The 17,070-nt window shown below is 36.8% G+C and overlaps 2 protein-coding genes across 2 annotated transcripts in view; both read right to left on the minus strand.

Annotated features, from left to right (window-relative positions):
* Positions 1-1,152: 1,152 nt before the first annotated feature.
* LOC109827327 lies at positions 1,153-2,939 on the minus strand. The gene is made up of 2 exons (XM_020394318.1): positions 2,185-2,939; positions 1,153-1,384 (listed from the first exon to the last, which is right to left on the minus strand). The coding sequence occupies exons 1-2, from the start codon at positions 2,681-2,683 to the stop codon at positions 1,299-1,301; spliced, it is 585 nt and encodes a 194-aa protein (XP_020249907.1). The 5' UTR covers positions 2,684-2,939; the 3' UTR covers positions 1,153-1,298.
* A 379-nt stretch (positions 2,940-3,318) lies between these two features.
* LOC109827326 (cleavage stimulation factor subunit 77) overlaps positions 3,319-17,070 on the minus strand; it is a 21,571-nt gene continuing 7,819 nt past the window's right edge. Inside the window, exons 13-24 of the mRNA XM_020394317.1 lie at positions 16,862-16,920; positions 16,718-16,786; positions 16,487-16,627; positions 14,309-14,373; positions 11,785-11,881; positions 8,370-8,429; positions 7,809-7,964; positions 7,196-7,262; positions 7,008-7,115; positions 5,905-6,063; positions 5,399-5,605; positions 3,319-3,700 (exon numbers count right to left, since the gene is read on the minus strand). Coding sequence (XP_020249906.1) covers positions 3,534-3,700; positions 5,399-5,605; positions 5,905-6,063; positions 7,008-7,115; positions 7,196-7,262; positions 7,809-7,964; positions 8,370-8,429; positions 11,785-11,881; positions 14,309-14,373; positions 16,487-16,627; positions 16,718-16,786; positions 16,862-16,920 — 1,355 coding nt within the window. The 3' untranslated portion in view covers positions 3,319-3,533. The remainder of the gene's footprint in view (positions 3,701-5,398; positions 5,606-5,904; positions 6,064-7,007; positions 7,116-7,195; positions 7,263-7,808; positions 7,965-8,369; positions 8,430-11,784; positions 11,882-14,308; positions 14,374-16,486; positions 16,628-16,717; positions 16,787-16,861; positions 16,921-17,070) is intronic.

Here is a 17,070-nt window from a genome sequence, read left to right on the forward strand (position 1 = left end):
GAGATAGTATAAGATTGTATAAGAGAGTAGTAGAGAGAGAAATAGATGAGTTTTGTTGTGAGAAAATGAATTGAAACCCCCCCTCTATTTATAGAAGCAGCCCCCTAGGTAAATGACCAAAAAACCCTCGAGTCACGTTTGTGACCGTTTTGGCCGGGTCGGGCCGGGCCGGCCATTCGAAGCCCCAGTGCCCAATTTGGGCACTGTTCCGGGCCCGGACAGGGCTCGTCAACGGCGACCCGGGCCCGGGCCCGGACCCGGGTTTTGCCCGGGTTTCCGGGCCCGGGCCGGACACCGGGCCGGGCCCGGGCTCCGGGCTTTTTGGACACCCCTAGGTTACGGTTTCAACTTTCAACGGTTATGGACATAAAGGATCCTTGATTTGAAGTTTCAGCTTGTGCCTTCTTTTAATGGATCTTGGATTGTGGATTTGGGGATAATCGGGCTGAGATGCGCTGCACTTAGTACATGGGCATCATGGTGTGGAGATGGCGGATAACAGTCGCAGTGTCGACAACATTAAAAGTTGCTTCGCAGCATAACTTTGAGCCACTTAGGGTGACTGTTGGATTACTTACCATTAGTGGGATACTTGTGACTATGAATCTAGATTGTTCTGATATCACGTTAAAAGTCTATGCCCCTACACCAAATTCTAAAAGTGATAAAGATTGAGGGTTTTAGTTTTATATTGTAAGGAGGACTACTGCTTCAAGTTTCAGAATTTTTTTTTACATTTTCCCTAAAAGCGCCACTCTTTTTTCCTTTAAAAAAATGGAATAATATATGCATGCCGCACTAATTGTTCATGTTTCTCAGGAAAAGAAAAAAAAAATCCTCATAAAGGTGCTCAATTAAGGATACCACTATAGATCGCTTTTGTTCATGGCTATCAAATATGGGATTTTGTGACCTTCGTGTGCCAAATGTGTTTTCTATGAGGTCGTATATGCTGTATTCTACAATTTACGATTTCTTTTTTGTCATCCCTTACGGATACGTAAAATACCCGTGATGTAGATATTATAATTCCAAAGTTAGGAGTAGACCTACATAGCAAGAAGAACAAAATTGATTTTGATGTATTTTCGTTGTGGATATTAAGCATCACGAAAATCAAAGTTGCAAAATTTTCACGTAAACAATCATCAGTCAGAAATCATCACCTATGTAATACATGAATCATAGAATTTGTTTTCATTTAGAAACAAAGAATAAACTCATTACAATACCATGCATATCTCCACTTTTAACATCAAGATAGAAAAAATTAATCACTCCGCTTCATCTCCTTGGCCCTATACATTTTTTTCTTCGGTGGTCGTTCCCTCTGGCTCCTTTTCTGTTTCTTTGAAATCAGTTGAATCCTTGCCACGTGCTTCCCCTGAAAAAAGATTAAAGATTTATTATAGACTCACATAAGACTGTAACTAACTTAATTCTTTTAACAATGCCGAGACAAAGCAACAATATTGAAGGTACGGAAGTTGCATATACGTCCATTTATCTACTTCGCAAAATTCTTATGTGAGATATTAGCCCAAGATGAAAAAAAATGATTTAGTTTTTTTCCAAAGTCTAACCACAGTTTACCTTTTCTGGTATGGTAGGCTCATATCGAAACTTTCATATAGATTAATGCTTAAATAGTTGTTCATGACAAAATTTGAAAACAAACCCATTTTGAAACTTATTTATAAAAAACCGACCTATTCTCAATTTATTTGTTAAAACCGACCCAGTTTCAGCCATCTGGTTGAAACTTGGTCGGTTTTGATTAAAAAAATATCAAACTTCACGGAATTTGAAATCTCGTGAAGTTTTTTACATAACAAAACTTCATGATACTTGAAGTCCCGTGAAGTTTCGGACAATTTTTCGTCAACTTCATAAATAAGTTTCAAAAGGGATTTGTTTTCAAAATTTGTCCTAATCCCCCCCCCCACCCCCCAGCCTGACTGGAAATAAAACCACTGATTTGGAAAACACTCACTCACCATGAACTTTGTTATCAACTTTGTACGAGACTAAACATTTTCTTAATATATCTGTTTTATAAGAGAGTCTAGAGCTTCGGCAAACATGACAAGTTGTCCCAACCAAAATGCATGGGGAAAAAAATAAAGAAACACAAAGAAAGTAATATAAAATTTAAGGGGGGAAGGGGGGCGGGGGATTATTTACCCTCCTCTTTGTTCTCATCTCCATGTTGGTCAACTGGTACGTCCTCCTTTGCTTCCATTACTTCGCTTTCGGCATAAGCACTCTCTTCTTCAATCCCCGACATGCTTTCGAATGACCCTGAAACTCCTTTAAAGACCTCGTCGTCGTTTCCAAACGAAAAGAACCGCTCATCAGAAACATTTGCAAGGCTTTTCCTAGCAAACCTGTTAATAGAACTTATTTGCATCTGCTTGACTTCGACACCTTCGGTTTGATCGCCATGTTTGTCTTGGATACTCTCGGTTTGATCGCCATGTCTGTCTTCCACCTCTTTGATATTTTCTGTTAGATTTTGTTCTTTCTCTTCCACCCGTTCGATACTTTTGGTTTGATTGTCTTGTTCTTTCTCTTCCACCTGTTCGATACTTTTGGTTTGATTGTCTTGTTTCTCTTCGACGCTTTCTACTTGATGATCTTCGTCCTTGATGCTTTTGATGTGATGGTCTTGAATATCTTTCATTTGGTCTTGTTTCTCTTCCACGCTTTTCCCTTCGACGCTTTCGATTTGATTGTCTTGATTCTCTCCGACGCTAATTTTGTTTCGATGCTCTTGATCCTCTTCAGTGCTTTTGGTTTGATGTTCTTGATTCTCTTCTTCGACGATTTTGGTTTGACTGTCTTGCGTCTCTTCGACGCTTTTGGTTTGATTGTCTTGTTTATCTCCGACGCTTTTCTCTTCGATGTTCTCTTGCCTCTTTTGGAGGCTCACGGTGTTCTCCGTGGCTTAAACAAGAAAATAGGAAAGATTTGGAGAACGAGGGATGCGAAGGGAAAGGAGAGTTATACAAGGATGAAGAGGTTGAAGATGGCCAAATTCGGAAATCTCTTTTTACAGTTTTAACGGTTGCATAGATAAGAGGATCATATTTGGGTTAGCGTTGGAACATTCCCTTAATGGATCTGACCCTGTTGAGGTAGTTTATTTGATGCTATTCTTGGCGCATGCAACTGAGAAAGGGAGGGTCCGCATCGATCAACCTTTTACCCAATTTGACAGTTTTAAGGACGATAATATATGATTCACACATCTCCAGATTTTTTAAACAGCAAACTTACGTAACGAGACATCTCAATTACCTACACGTAAATAGCGACTGAACAAGAAACACGAATCTTTTGCATATATCTTAATAATGTAGACCACAACAAGGAACAAAGAATGAAAATGAAAATATTTAACAAAGAGGGAGGCAAGCTTTTCCCATACATAAAGAGTGATGAAACCGGAGGACATTTTTTCCATTAACGTAACCTTAAAAAATTACTGATATTTTGAAACGATACAGATCTGTGAGATTACAACATAATAATTAATCGGTGCTAACGGATTGGTCACCGGAGAATGCGCTTCCACCAGAGGCTGCAGATCCCGTTTGTGAGTTACTGACACCTCGAGCCCTCTGAATCTGCCTCATTCTAAATACGTCTCTGGGTAGCGGTCGGCTCTGTATTGTCGAGGTTTCATCATCTTCTTGCCCTGTTTAAACTCCCATTATCAGAATGAGGAGGAAATGATGATAAAAAAGAATACTTCAAATCTCGTGGAAGGATGAAAAAGAAGGATAAGTGGCTGCACCACCATAGTAATACAGCAGAGGTATCTGCAATTAACTCGTCTTCTGGAGATACAATACTATATCAATGCTTCACTCTGGTCATTACTTGTATCGAATGACAAGATTCAACTACTTGGGTTTGGTACTTTCGAAATATTACCGTGAAATAAGTCTTAGATTTACCTTATTTGTGGTATAAGGACGTAATGACAAGGGTAAGGACCAAATGGAAGAGAACAACAGACATTTCTGACTAAATGCAAGCCATGAATTATCCCAAGCTTTGAAATTCAGTGTCACCTTGAATATGCAAGGCTTCAAAATATAATGCGAACAGTGTTGGGAACATTTGCAACTGGCTATATCCAGATATTAACCTTACAAAATAATGGTAAGCTTATTTTGAAGGCAATTCTAGCACCAGATTCGACCTTATTCTAATTGTGGAAAACTTGAATGTGCATAGAGGGACTTGTTTTATTGATTATTTAGTCTGTTTATGATGCTAAAGTACTTAGGATCTGGAAATACCATCCACGCAGCCAACAGTGTTAAAGCATTTATCTTTTCTTTTTTTCGGTTGGTAACATCCTATTCATCTATTTCATTCTGTTAAGGCTACTATCTACAAAATGGTTCCATAAAGCCTGAAAAGGCAACAATTTGGTATTCTCTCCAATGAACTGTGTTGAGCATAAGATCTCGCATATATACAGCTCCCATCCTCTTGTGATGGTACCTATTTCTTTTCCTTACAGATTAGTCCCCATTTTGCACCAGCCCTTAATTAATATAAATAAATTACAACACGGACACTTACGATGCATATTATGTCTTGGAATAATGACGTATTGGTTATAACGTTTGACTAATTGAATCAAAACACAAAATTTACCCCTATTTCCACCTAAATGTGAAAGCGGTCCACAATTTGGCTATATGCTGGGATGGCTCACATGGTTCCTAGATACTCTTCGAAACTCGCGTGAATTTTAGAACCCGTCTCCAAAAAAGGTGTAAAAAAACAATAGAATCAATTACCGCCACTCACTAGCATCTGACTACGGAAAATTATTGTGACCAAGCTGAGGATAAATATACTTCAGCTCTTATGAACATGTTCGACTGAAAATAAGCATGAAATTCAAGAATCAGAATAGAAAGTTTGTCCCTTAATCCAGATCCATTATGCTTGCTCAGGCACCAAAGAAGTGTTCACAACCAATTCAGAATATTTCATTTGACAGTTTTTTCCATCTTAATGGTTATCTAAACTAATTGATTAACAACTTTGCAAAAGTGATCCCAGTTGTAGGAGCCCTAACCTTTTTTTGTGTATTAGAGACTGAGAAAAATAAATTAGACTACCGGAATAATAAAGTGAACTCAGTTAAAAAGCCATTAGACAGAGTGATGGAGGGCTGGCTATGAATAGAGAGGAAAGAGTGTTTGAAGATATTAATTTACTAATCCAATAAGTAGGCTCATAGTTGAAGAATCTACCGAAGCCCATCACAGTACTTTTGTTTGTGTAAGAGTGTGTGGCTCATAGATGCAAAACTCCACTATATAGTTTTGTAGTATAAGATTTGTACATAAGAGTGTGTGAGACAGCATACTGTTTAGATCTTTTCTTTTTCCAGATTGAGGTCTATGTAATGATCCATTTGGATTTAGCCGGCTCCTGCTAGAACCTGAAAGGTCACTCGTACTGGGAGCAGTACCAGCTGCTGCTTGCTGAGTAGAACCTGGTTTTCCAACCTGCCCAGTTGGTATGTTACTCTGCAGCAAAATAGACAGCACCAAATCCACATCTGGGGTTGGGCCTGACGCAATTCAGAGAAAATGTTAAACCGAAAGGACAAAATAAAGGGACCTTAGAAAGAAGATCACAACACCATCAATAGAAATTAAACATATAGAGACAAATTGTCATCATTGTACTTCCCAAAAACTAAAGTACCATTACCAACATAATTTTGCAACTAATAATCCCTCCCTCTAACAGCTAGATTTTAGGGGTGAGTTTGCTTAGATTTCCAATGAATGATATTGGACCCAAACCTATGGTGAAGACTGCATGGCAATCTTCACTAAGAAATAATGACCTGGAAAGAAGTAATACCTTCAACTGCTGGCAAATTTGTAACAAAAGCTGCTAATGCTGGCGACATCGATTTCAAGATCTCCTCAACAGCCTTCGTGTTTCCGCAGCTAACTAAAGCAAGACCAGCAGCAGAATTACTAGGGTTGGAAATCGCTGGGACCTCAGGTGCTGTCACATCTGAAAAGCATCCAACAAATAACAGCGAACACAACAACATGACCTTCACCAACCATATAATAGACATCTTAAGAAGATACGCATGACCGAAAATGACTCCACAATTACATATTGCATAAATGCTAATGAAGAAGATGACATCAGACTGTTCAGGGTTTAGTATACAGTAATTACTTCAATGTATCAACTATCAAGATAAAAAGATGAAGAAGATGACATCAGACTGTTCAGGGTTTAGTATACAGTAATTACTTCAATGTATCAAGATTAAAAGACAACCTAGATGTTCAAGTTTGTTGATTTTCACTGAGACAATAGGTGAACATGATTTTTATCTACAGAAGGCAACCACCACCTGGAACAAATATTTTAACAATTCATGCCTTGCAAAACTGAATGGCATAACAAGTTGAAATTCACAAAATAGCTCTCTAAATTTAATTGATTTTCTCCACCAAATACTGAAACTGAAACACAGTAAGACAAACAATGGCATTCTCCTTTGCTTCTTGAATATTAAATTGATAATGAAATCCAGAAAAAGTAGATGTTGACACAGAATAATGCTTCTTGAATATTAAATTGATAATGAAATCCAGAAAAAGTAGATGTTGACACAGAATAAAACACCAAATTTTCCAGGTATTAAATTGATAATGAAATCCAGAAAAAGTAGATGTTGACACAGAATAAAACACCAAATTTTCCAGGTCTAAAAACTAAATATGCATTCAGGACAGCACCAACTTTTCTCCAGTTGGTTAATGCAAAGACTTGGGCTTAAATTCTGCGCACAACTCAATTAAAATTGCTAAAATAAGACTAGCTCCAGCAACCCTTTAAGTAAACAATAATTATCTGTTTAAAAGAAAAGAAAATTAAGAAAATAACAGTCTTCTTTGATGGTTTGAATGCAATAAAGCTAACAATGCCTGCTTGCATACCATTTGTCTGTCTAGGGTCGTATATGATCATCCTAGAAGTATCTGGGTAAATGACTTTTGAAGAAGAAAGGCCTGCCTTTGTGTTCAACAGTTCAGAGGATCCTTTGTCTGCACCAAGCAATACCATTAAGCTGCTTATACACAAAAATCTTTGGCAACCACTAGATGTCTAAGTTAAATAACCTTACCGAGGGCACTGGTCCCATTTATTAGAGTTGACCTGTCAACTTTCTTCTTATTGTTTTTTGCAAGCCACTGCAGGACATAACATCAACAGATGAAGTTAGATCAATTCTCAATTGCAGGCACATGCAGACAGTCACATATATTACAATATAAGCAATATTTATACCAGATAACATGAACACATTCTAAGCATCAATTTCAAGGAAAGATAATCATGCTAATACAACTATCCCAATTCAATGAAGGTGGAAAATAACATAAAGAAAAAGGATTTGCTAAAAGAAATAGGTATAACTTAATGTAAAAGGCCCTAAAACAAAAAGTGAATGCTTTATCAAATAAGCTGATAATAATGGAAATATATCCCCTAGTTTTACTAGGAATAGAACACGTTAAAGATCAGATGGTATAAATGTCCCTCATCGCCACAAATTTTCTGTTCTTGTACATCCTTGCGTTAGTGACATGTATATTGCTTATGAAGAAATGTAGGAAATTTGTGTATTGACTACATATCTACAATAATTAGTTAAAAAAACAAAGCAAATATACATTAAAATGGCTTATAAACTTAGCAGGGCCAAAGATCCATGAACCTGGTAGCAATGAAGATACCTCTTGTCTTGACAAATGATCCAAATCCTTAGACGAGCAGGGCCAAAGATCCATGAAACTGTAACGTGAAATTACATCGTGCAATGTACACTCTGTTAAGGACGAACCATCATCACTTGTTGTCCTAGACAGAGCTTCCTTCCGCCTTTCTTCGACCTGTTTAAAAAATCATTATAAATAGCTGGAAAAGTGAAAAACGAATTGCGTCCAAAAACCACTTTTTAAGGCTCATAATGTTAAAATCAGTGCTTTCCCCTCCCTTTCTTACAAAAAAGAAAACAATTCTTGTCAAACTGTTTTTTCCCGCGACATAAGTGTGGCCTGTTTATAGGAATAGATTGCTTGCACTATATCCATTTACAGACAAAAAGTATAAGTTACAAAAAGAACCTCTGATTCTATTTTTTTTATTAATAGAAACTGCATCATATGAAAAGTGAAACTGCAGATTTGACAACTAATAGTAGTATAATATCAGAGTTTAAAGGGTATCATGCACAGTTAACCTACCAAACAAATTAATGTTCATTTAGAGAAACATAAGTGTGTAAAAGGAAAAACCTTTAACATGCTTGACAAATCTCCATACGCCTTCTCAAACTGTGCAAACCGTTTCCATATCTGCATGACAAAATTCAACATAAGAAATTAATAAGATAGAATCAGGTCAAATTCAACATAAGAAATTAATAAGATAGAACCATGTCCTCGGTTTGATAATACATGACGCTAAAGGGGATAAAAAAGAAAAAGAAAAAAAGAAAAGGATGCCATGATTGTTGTTTTCTCAAATGACAAAACTGTAGTAGGAACCTAAAGGTACACAATACAATGATGCTAGATAATCATGAAATTAATAAGAACCTGTTAGCCAACAAATGTAAATCTAGTTACCTATGGTTTTGACCAATCATGAAAGCTTAGGAAATAGTATCTCGCAAATATATTTGACTAAGGGGGTCAATTATTATTCAGTATCAGCTTTTACTTTACCAGGAAGAATGAAAAAAGTACAAAGATTATGGAATAAGTAAAGATGCTACAGTTTCATCTTTCCTTCCTTCTCTCTTTCCTGTTATAAAAAGATAATAAGAAGATATCTTCCTGAATTCTACTAGAAAGTTTTTAACCCAACAATAAAGCTTTTCTTCTACATCAGTGCCAGCTAGATTGTCATTAAAAACTGACATGCATGTTGAAATTGGCAAAAATATCAGTAGATGTTGTAGGAAACTCGAACATGAGATCTGAGCAACTGAAGTTTAAATCATACCCGCCACTTACTTAACACGTATTTTCTATAAAATAGATACAGTTGCATGGTCCAGCTTTTGGATGATGAAAAGGACGTTCAACCTACAGGCATGCTAAAAAATAAAACTATAACCATCAACCCTCACAACCATGGAGTTTTGGTATAGTGTAAGGGACTTGAACATGTCCTAAGCATGCATCATGTACACATGAAAGAAAAGGAATAACATAGAAAAATTTGAATACATGAATAAATGTTAGACAAGTACACAAATACATGCAGAACTCACAAAGACAACCGGGAGAAAACAAACAAAAAAGAGAGGGAAAAGGATATATAAAAGTCTATCCTAACACGCACGCACACATGCACAAGGTGCACCCACATGTAGACATGCATGCACGTAGATATATAAAGATTTTAATGCTGAAAGTGACCGAAACCAAAATGAACACTTGCACACCTATGAAAATATAAAAAGGAAACAAATAAGTCATACTACCCCCTCATAATTTCAGATGAACACTATTAAAAAAAGAAAATGCAACTTTTTGGCAGCTGGATTTGTCAGCTATATAACTTCACTTATAACTCTCTTGGTTCCCAAGTTAAAGAATGAGAAGCAATGAAGTTCCCAGATTCCTTTAAGGGCCTGTTTTATTAGAGGTGGAAACCCTGAAAATGGGTTTCCACCTCAACCTTAGAATTTTATTTCCTGAAGTAGTTCCTTATTATATAGTTTGGGTCGGAATAAAACATAGGAAAAGGAACTTGTGTAAAGTAAATGAATTAACAGGGACAGTGGCAAACCCATTTCGGAGAAATTAGCTCCGAAATGGGGTGAAATCCACTGTTTGCTTTTTTTTTTTAATGGGAGAGGTGCCATGAAGATGAAAAGTGAGCCTATACAATCACCTCTCCCATTTGTAAATGTTAGTTTCTCGAAAATCAAACTCATTCCAAACAAAAGAAAACATCTGTAATGTCTTACCTCCTAAAAAAGTGTTGAAACAAACAGAAAAAGAAAACATAATTCTAGAAATTGTTGAAATGTGAAGAATCGTACTTTTCACATGAAAGTTGTTTCTACTAATTTAGAGAAACCAACCAAACAGCCCCTAGGCCTACCAGAATCTAGCATCAACCAATGCCACCGAATCTTTCACTAAATCCTATTACAATTTTGTCTACCATCAATTCAACTGTCTCAGTTTTTATTCAAACTCTAATGACACTTGATTACAATCCACCTAGTCATTTCTGATAATCTATCGATCATGTGCATCAAAACTAACCTCATCTCGTCAACTTTTATTCTCTATCATCCCTCCATCAATAGAACTTCATGCAGCATTATCGAACTTTAAGCACTTTGTGCAGCACTGTCAATTGGATTCAGGGTTCCATCTTAAGTCATAGTATGTGATCCAAAGGGGCAAATTTCCTTTGAGAGCATAGGATAAAATCTTAACAAATACCACTAGAATCTGTTCAAGGGGATGGGCGTTTTTGCCTTGTGACATTTTCCCTTCAATATTCCCATGTTATATTCTCTTTTCTTTCTCATCCAAAATATTTCAGTCTTCCTTTATTCTTTCCTTCTCAAGTATGATTTTCATGATTTCTCATCGATTTTCTCATTAAGCAGAAGGAATTCCTATCATTTGCTTCCCTCAACTTCTCCGTCATTTTACTGAATTTATATATATATATATATATATATATATATATATAATATATATATATATATATATATATATTATATATATATATATAGAGTAGAACTTGTGTCAACTTAGGTGGATAGTGAATAGTGTGTCCACCAAACTTTATATCCACTCATTTAACATAATAAAAAGTCACTTCATATCATGCAAGGATCCCTAGGAACATCTAAAGGGTTAAAAAGTTTAGTGGATGTCCACTTAAGTGGACACAAGTTTTGCTCTATATATATATATATATATATATATATATAATATATATATATATATATAAACACACATCTTCTTAGGGTCCATATCTCCATGATCCAAGAAGTGGACGCTAACCAAAATGAGTCTCTTATCTTACATAACCTACAGTATACTAAAAATGTTAAATCATTCCAAATATCAACTAACTGCTTTTTTTTTAACATGTATCAAGAAGAAATGCCCATATTGAAAGGAGGATCCAAGAGAAAATAATTCAGGATGTAGATGATATTATAGGAAGTTGGATACGCACAAAAAGAGTCACAACTAGACTTGACAACTCATATTCATTATTTGTTATCATGATGTATAGAAACCTTTCTCGAACTTGATCAAGACAGCTTGCAGACAGCTGCTGAGTATTTAACGTACACAAAAAAAAATGAAACAATTAGCTTAGAATTCCACAACTGAAAAACTGGACTTATGCAAGCAAAACCATATTCCATAACCAACTTTTGTTCATCGAGAACTTGGAGGAAAATTTTGCATGGTTCATGAAGGACATTCCATTACCACTCACAAGCACAGGACCAGCTTATTTTCTATTAATGTCACCTTATTACCTTCAAGAATTTATAAATAAACTCAGAGGCATAAACTTGTTCTTGTAAATGACTCTTCAGATTAACATCTCGGTAACATCTCGGTGATGTACATTAATGGGTAGAACGTGAAGCTGATTAATTTGTAACATAAATAAAACATATAAAATGATAAATATAAGGTACTAAAACAAAAATACCTCTTCAGATTCTTCTGGAGGAAGCAAGCTTAAGGCTCGTTCAAATAAAGCACGAACATTCCTATCATCATTTAAACGGCAAAGAAAATCTGCATACCTGTGAATCCAAGTCAGATCCTTGTAAAGATTTTAATAATTGTTGATGGCAATCAATGCAAAGAACATTCTGCGCGAAAGGAAATTTTTCCTTCTTTGAGAGCACTATCAGCACACATGTTCCTTCTGTGTATAACAGGATCATGCTTTGACATGGCTGAGCTTACCTGCCCTGGTGATCTAAAAACACTAGTTGCAACATGGCCCAACGAGAAATCAACACTATCGTCATGATCTTGTACCTAAAACTACGACTTGTTCTGAATGGATTATCATGTAGACTACAACAAATATATATCAAGTTACTGCAAAAATGGTATTTTTGGTATGTGCCACACAGGTTTCTATGATCGGTTAGTTGCAAATGATAATAGAAAGGCATGGCACCACAATTTTTAAAGGCTTCGTCGAAATTTTCCTTTCTAGTTTCTTCCTTAGTACATACAGATAATACTAAACTTTTGGAAAATTTTGTGGGCATTAGTAAATTAGAGCAAACCCAGCCTCACTAATGGTGAGACAAGCTTGATTTCTTCCATAAACCTTCCACAAGGGCCTCGCTTGATATATAGAAAATGAGCATTCCAATGTAAAGCAAGAAAGGAGCCAGAATTTTCCTCTCGTCAACATAAGTATAAATAATAAAAACCTATTTACAGTATAGAAATATTATATAGTTTTAAATATCACATATTGGGCTTGTAGAGGATGATACAGATATCAGACATGAGCTTAATATCAAATGCATATATACCCCACTGTGACAGAGGTGGGAGGGAGGGAGCTAGGGAGGGTTGGAGTTCACTGTGTGGGTGTGTGCGCACGCACGTGTGGTGGGGGAAGGGAGGTGTGGGAGGGCCCAATTTAGAACCACTACACTAAAGTTGATCTATATTGTTTATAGTGTATGCGCATAAAAAACAAAGCACCACATTCTAAGCCATCAAACTAATCAGCTTGTTAGTTAGACGCTCCAGGGTACTTCTCCGTGAAGCCATAACCGTACAGGACATGTACCCGGACCAATATAGACACTTCCTTGATTACTCCTAGAATATATAGATATTTTTATTCGGACGTGCGCTTAACTATTTAACAGATGTTCTAGTTTAAAATGCTTGACATACACTTCTTGGACGGATGTCTTACACTTCGCATCCCCTCCCTGAAACTCGTCGGTCATGGGTCAGGTTTGTTCCAGACCATACCCAGTTTAGAAACTATGACTTTAAGGGATTGTTTAGCTATCTATTTTAGTAACTAGCAGTTTTCCAATTTATAACCTACATAATGAAAGAAATATAAAATATAGGGATTTAATGATGCTTAAGAGAAAAGAAGTTCAAATAACTTGATGTTTGCTGTTTAGCCACTTTATAATAGAAATCAACTTTTAAAGGTATAGCACTGAATTTGAAGGGAAAAACTTTTTGACTCCAAATCCCTCTAGAAGTAGCCACAGACACACTCAATGAAAGAGAGACATTTGCTACTCCAGAAGCATTTGGATTTCTAATTTAAATTTCATAGTTGGCTCACATATGAAAGGTTCACTCTGTTAAAGTTGATCAACCACATCTAAGATGCCCGAAAACTAGGATTAGGAACCGTATTTTTACAGTTCATTCGCGTTTGCATCAACAAGGTGCAAGCTTAAATAGAATGTTCATTAGTTTCACATTCTAAAATGTTTGAGATCTAACCATTCCATTAACGATTTTAATGGCAATTGCCACGAACATTGCTTCCAGAATTAGCACGAAAATAATCTATACCCTCCTCCTTAACTTGAGAATGTCATAAATAGCTGTAATCACGCTTATCTTTGTGTGTGTGGGTGTATGTGTTCGTGGAGAATGATGATGGACGGAGAGGAGGCGTGGAGGAGAGAGGGGGAGGTTCATAGATCAATAAAAGTGCCGTGCAAAGAAAATGCAGGTGCCTACATGATTCTTCCAATTGTGGGAGAGCAATGGAGTGTATATTTGGTAGAATTCCTGTATGCAACATATCAGATCTCTTGGTGATTAACAAATATCCAAATGGTCAAGTGGACATAAAACAGAAAGCTGAAACCAGAGGGTTGCTCACATGTATGACCGCAATGCTCTAATTCCAAAAAAGAATTTGGTGCATGGGTTTATATCATGAGCAAAGGTTTGGATTATCAATTGATGCAGTGTGAACTATATACATAACTAACTTGCTAATTTCACCATAACTTTTTGGAGACTTGGTGTATATGCAAGAAAACTAAAAGAGAATTTATGCCAAAAATTCTCAGAACAGCTGCCTGCTCATTACTTGAATATACATTCACATATGTCGAAAAATTTCAGATGTGTTTTTCTGCATTGTATGCCAATTAAAATAGGAACATAAGTTGATTATTTATGCGTTTACAGTGGGGAATGATAATTTAACTTACTCAAGGATGTAACCAGGCTCATGCATGAATCTTTTGAATCCTGCTTCAAAAACATTGTGTGCAACCTGCAAAATAGTAAAATAGTTTCAAAATAAACAATTTGGACACTTACCAAATGCTGATAAAGTAAATGAATGGCACTCAGTGACTCCTGGAACAATCAGATAATATGTGCAATATGTCTACCACGATTAAAAGAGAGTTCTCTGAAATTAATAAAATAGCTCAGAAAATAATTACTTTCAAGATTCCACAAGACTTAATAGAATAGACACCCAAGACACATTGGCAGCAACCATTGACATTAAGATTCCACTCGAACAAGCACACAAGCACTTGATTCATAACATCCTTTCTTTGCACTTTAATTACTTTCCAGATTCTACAAGACTTAATAGAACAGATACCCAAGACACATTGGCAGCAACCATTGACATTAAGATTCCACTCGGACAAGCACACAAGCACTTGATTCATAACATCCTTTCTTTGCACTTACCTCAGGTGATAAACCTCCTCCTCTCTCTTTTCCATGACATCTATATGAAACCTCCAAAAAGTTCAAGAAAAATATAGACTAGAACCCTTATTGTAACCGTTATGTACACTGAATAACTATTGACTCTTCAAGTTTTCAAGGTAAACACACAGGCTAAAGTTGAATGGAAGGCTCAATAGACATCTCCACGAACATCAGGAGAAGCATGGAAAAGGTCTTTCCCACAAAAAATCAAAATTGATTTCAATAAGTTTCTGATAAAAGAGGAGACAATTGAGGGAGGGTGTGGATGTCTGCTCCAGCAAGCAAGGGGAAAAGCAAAAGAATAACCTTACAAGAGAATAATATTAAGCCCAAAAATGATTGCAACAGATTTCTAAAGGACAAATTTTTAAAAACAACCGTTTTTTAACATTAATGAGTAAAATCGACCATTTCAAATAATAATCAGCAAAATCGACCTTTTCAATTTGAAAAGGGGCGATTTCGATCTAGAGAAGTTTTTTAGAGCTGCACGGGAGTACTAGTCCCGTGCAGTCTCTCTCTCTCCCCTCACTCACATGTTATCTCTCTCCTCACTCACCTCCCCGCTGCCGTGATCCCCAGCCTATCTCTCTCTCCTTTTCAAATAAAAAGGGTCGATTTTGCTGAATATTATTTGAAATGGTCGATTTTACTCATTAATGCTAAAAATGCAGGAGAAAATTACTTATGAGATCAGCCCATATAAGCAAAGTTCACCAATTCTCAGCAAAGCGCACAGAGAATTAACCCACATTTAGAACAGTGCCCTCCCAAAACCCAAACTTACAGGAAAAGAACGATATTGAGGTGACGATGATCGAACCAATGAAGAACCAGCAGCTGAAGTTTTCCCTGGTGGATGTAATGGAGGAAGAAGATGATACTGCTGTTTGTGATCCTTTTTCAATGCTGCTGTTATTGCTCATGGTCATGGCGAGGAGAGAGGGGAGGGGAAGTGGAGGACGGCGGCGTCGAAGAGTGGTGATCAGTGGTGGAGGGGGAGGAGGAGGAGAGGTCGCGGGCCTGGCGGTTGCGGGCGGCGGAGAAGAGGAAGTGAACGGGGGAGGTGAGTGAGGAGAGAGAAAGAGAGAGGCTGGGGATCACGGGAGCGGGGAGGTGAGTGAGGAGAGAGATAACACGTGAGTGAGGGGGGAGAGAGAGACTGCACGGGACTAGTACTCCCGTGCAGCTCAAAAACTTCTACCCTTTTCAAATAAAAAGGGTCGATTTTGCTGAATATTATTTGAAATGGTCGATTTTACTCATTAATGCTAAAAAACAGTTGTTTTTAAAAATTTGTCCATTTCTAAATAACATCTCTTCCATTACGCATGCAGGAGTCCAGGCCATAGAGCAAATACAACAGCTGTAAATAAATATGGACTGCAAGCTAATATCTGTTAATGAAGAACAATTAATCATGCATATACAGTGCTGGATCTCAGTCTTTAATTTTCTATATTTCAGATGCAGAAACTTGAAAATGTTTGACTATCCAGAACTAGAAGACTAATATAATTTTATAAGTCAACTATCCTACACTTTCGACAGAATATGCATGAAACTTGAATCTTTAGTTCTTTACACATAGTTCAAGTTATATTCCTCAAGATGATTACTAGTACATAGTTCACATTGAGCAAGAGTTTCCAGACCTTTGAATCTTTGTCGAGACAAAATGCCATCTTAGCATAAGCAACAAATACATGATACGTGCAGCTTGGTGCCTTTCGAGCTTCTAAGAAGTATTTGCGAGCAGCTTCGACGCCTTCGGTTCTTCTCAAAAACCGAATAAACTGAAAAAGAAACAACAATCAGGGTAAAACATAAGATATTGCACTCAATGTAAGAGGTGAATAACCTAAAGAATTATCAGCATCACTGACCTGAATGTGTGCAAGTGATGTTGCAGTGTTGTCGCTACCAACAAGAGTTTCATATACTTTCTTGGCAGGCTGCACAAAATACCCCACCTATGTTAAGTGTCTTGAGAACGCATTGGAAAATAGTAAATGAAGTAGACTGATTACCTGAATTGCACCCCGTGTTTCCTCCAATTCCGCAAAAGCATACTTCAACAAATCGGAATCTAGCAAAAAAAAACATGCAAGTTACATGGATGCTGCAAAAGTATAAGACTATAGTGGTCATGTCATAAACCTCCAGCAGAAATCAAGTTAACCAACGTTTGAGAGCGTTTTTAGGTTTCAGGCAAGTGTGCCCTTCCAAATGCACATGC

This window comes from Asparagus officinalis, unplaced genomic scaffold (assembly GCF_001876935.1).
Source record: "Asparagus officinalis unplaced genomic scaffold, Aspof.V1 AsparagusV1_Un145, whole genome shotgun sequence".
Taxonomy (NCBI): Eukaryota; Viridiplantae; Streptophyta; class Magnoliopsida; order Asparagales; family Asparagaceae; genus Asparagus; species Asparagus officinalis.

What these genes read in the sequence shown, in the direction of transcription:
- LOC109827327 (XM_020394318.1), bottom strand. Translation starts at nt 2,683, where the DNA reads ATGAAAGATATTCAAGACCATCACATCAAAAGCATCAAGGACGAAGAT. An exon ending in AGATGAGAACAAAGAGGAGG is followed by an intron (nt 1,385 to 2,184) that starts GTAAATAATCCC and finishes ATCTTTTTTCAG; the next exon opens with GGGAAGCACGTGGCAAGGAT.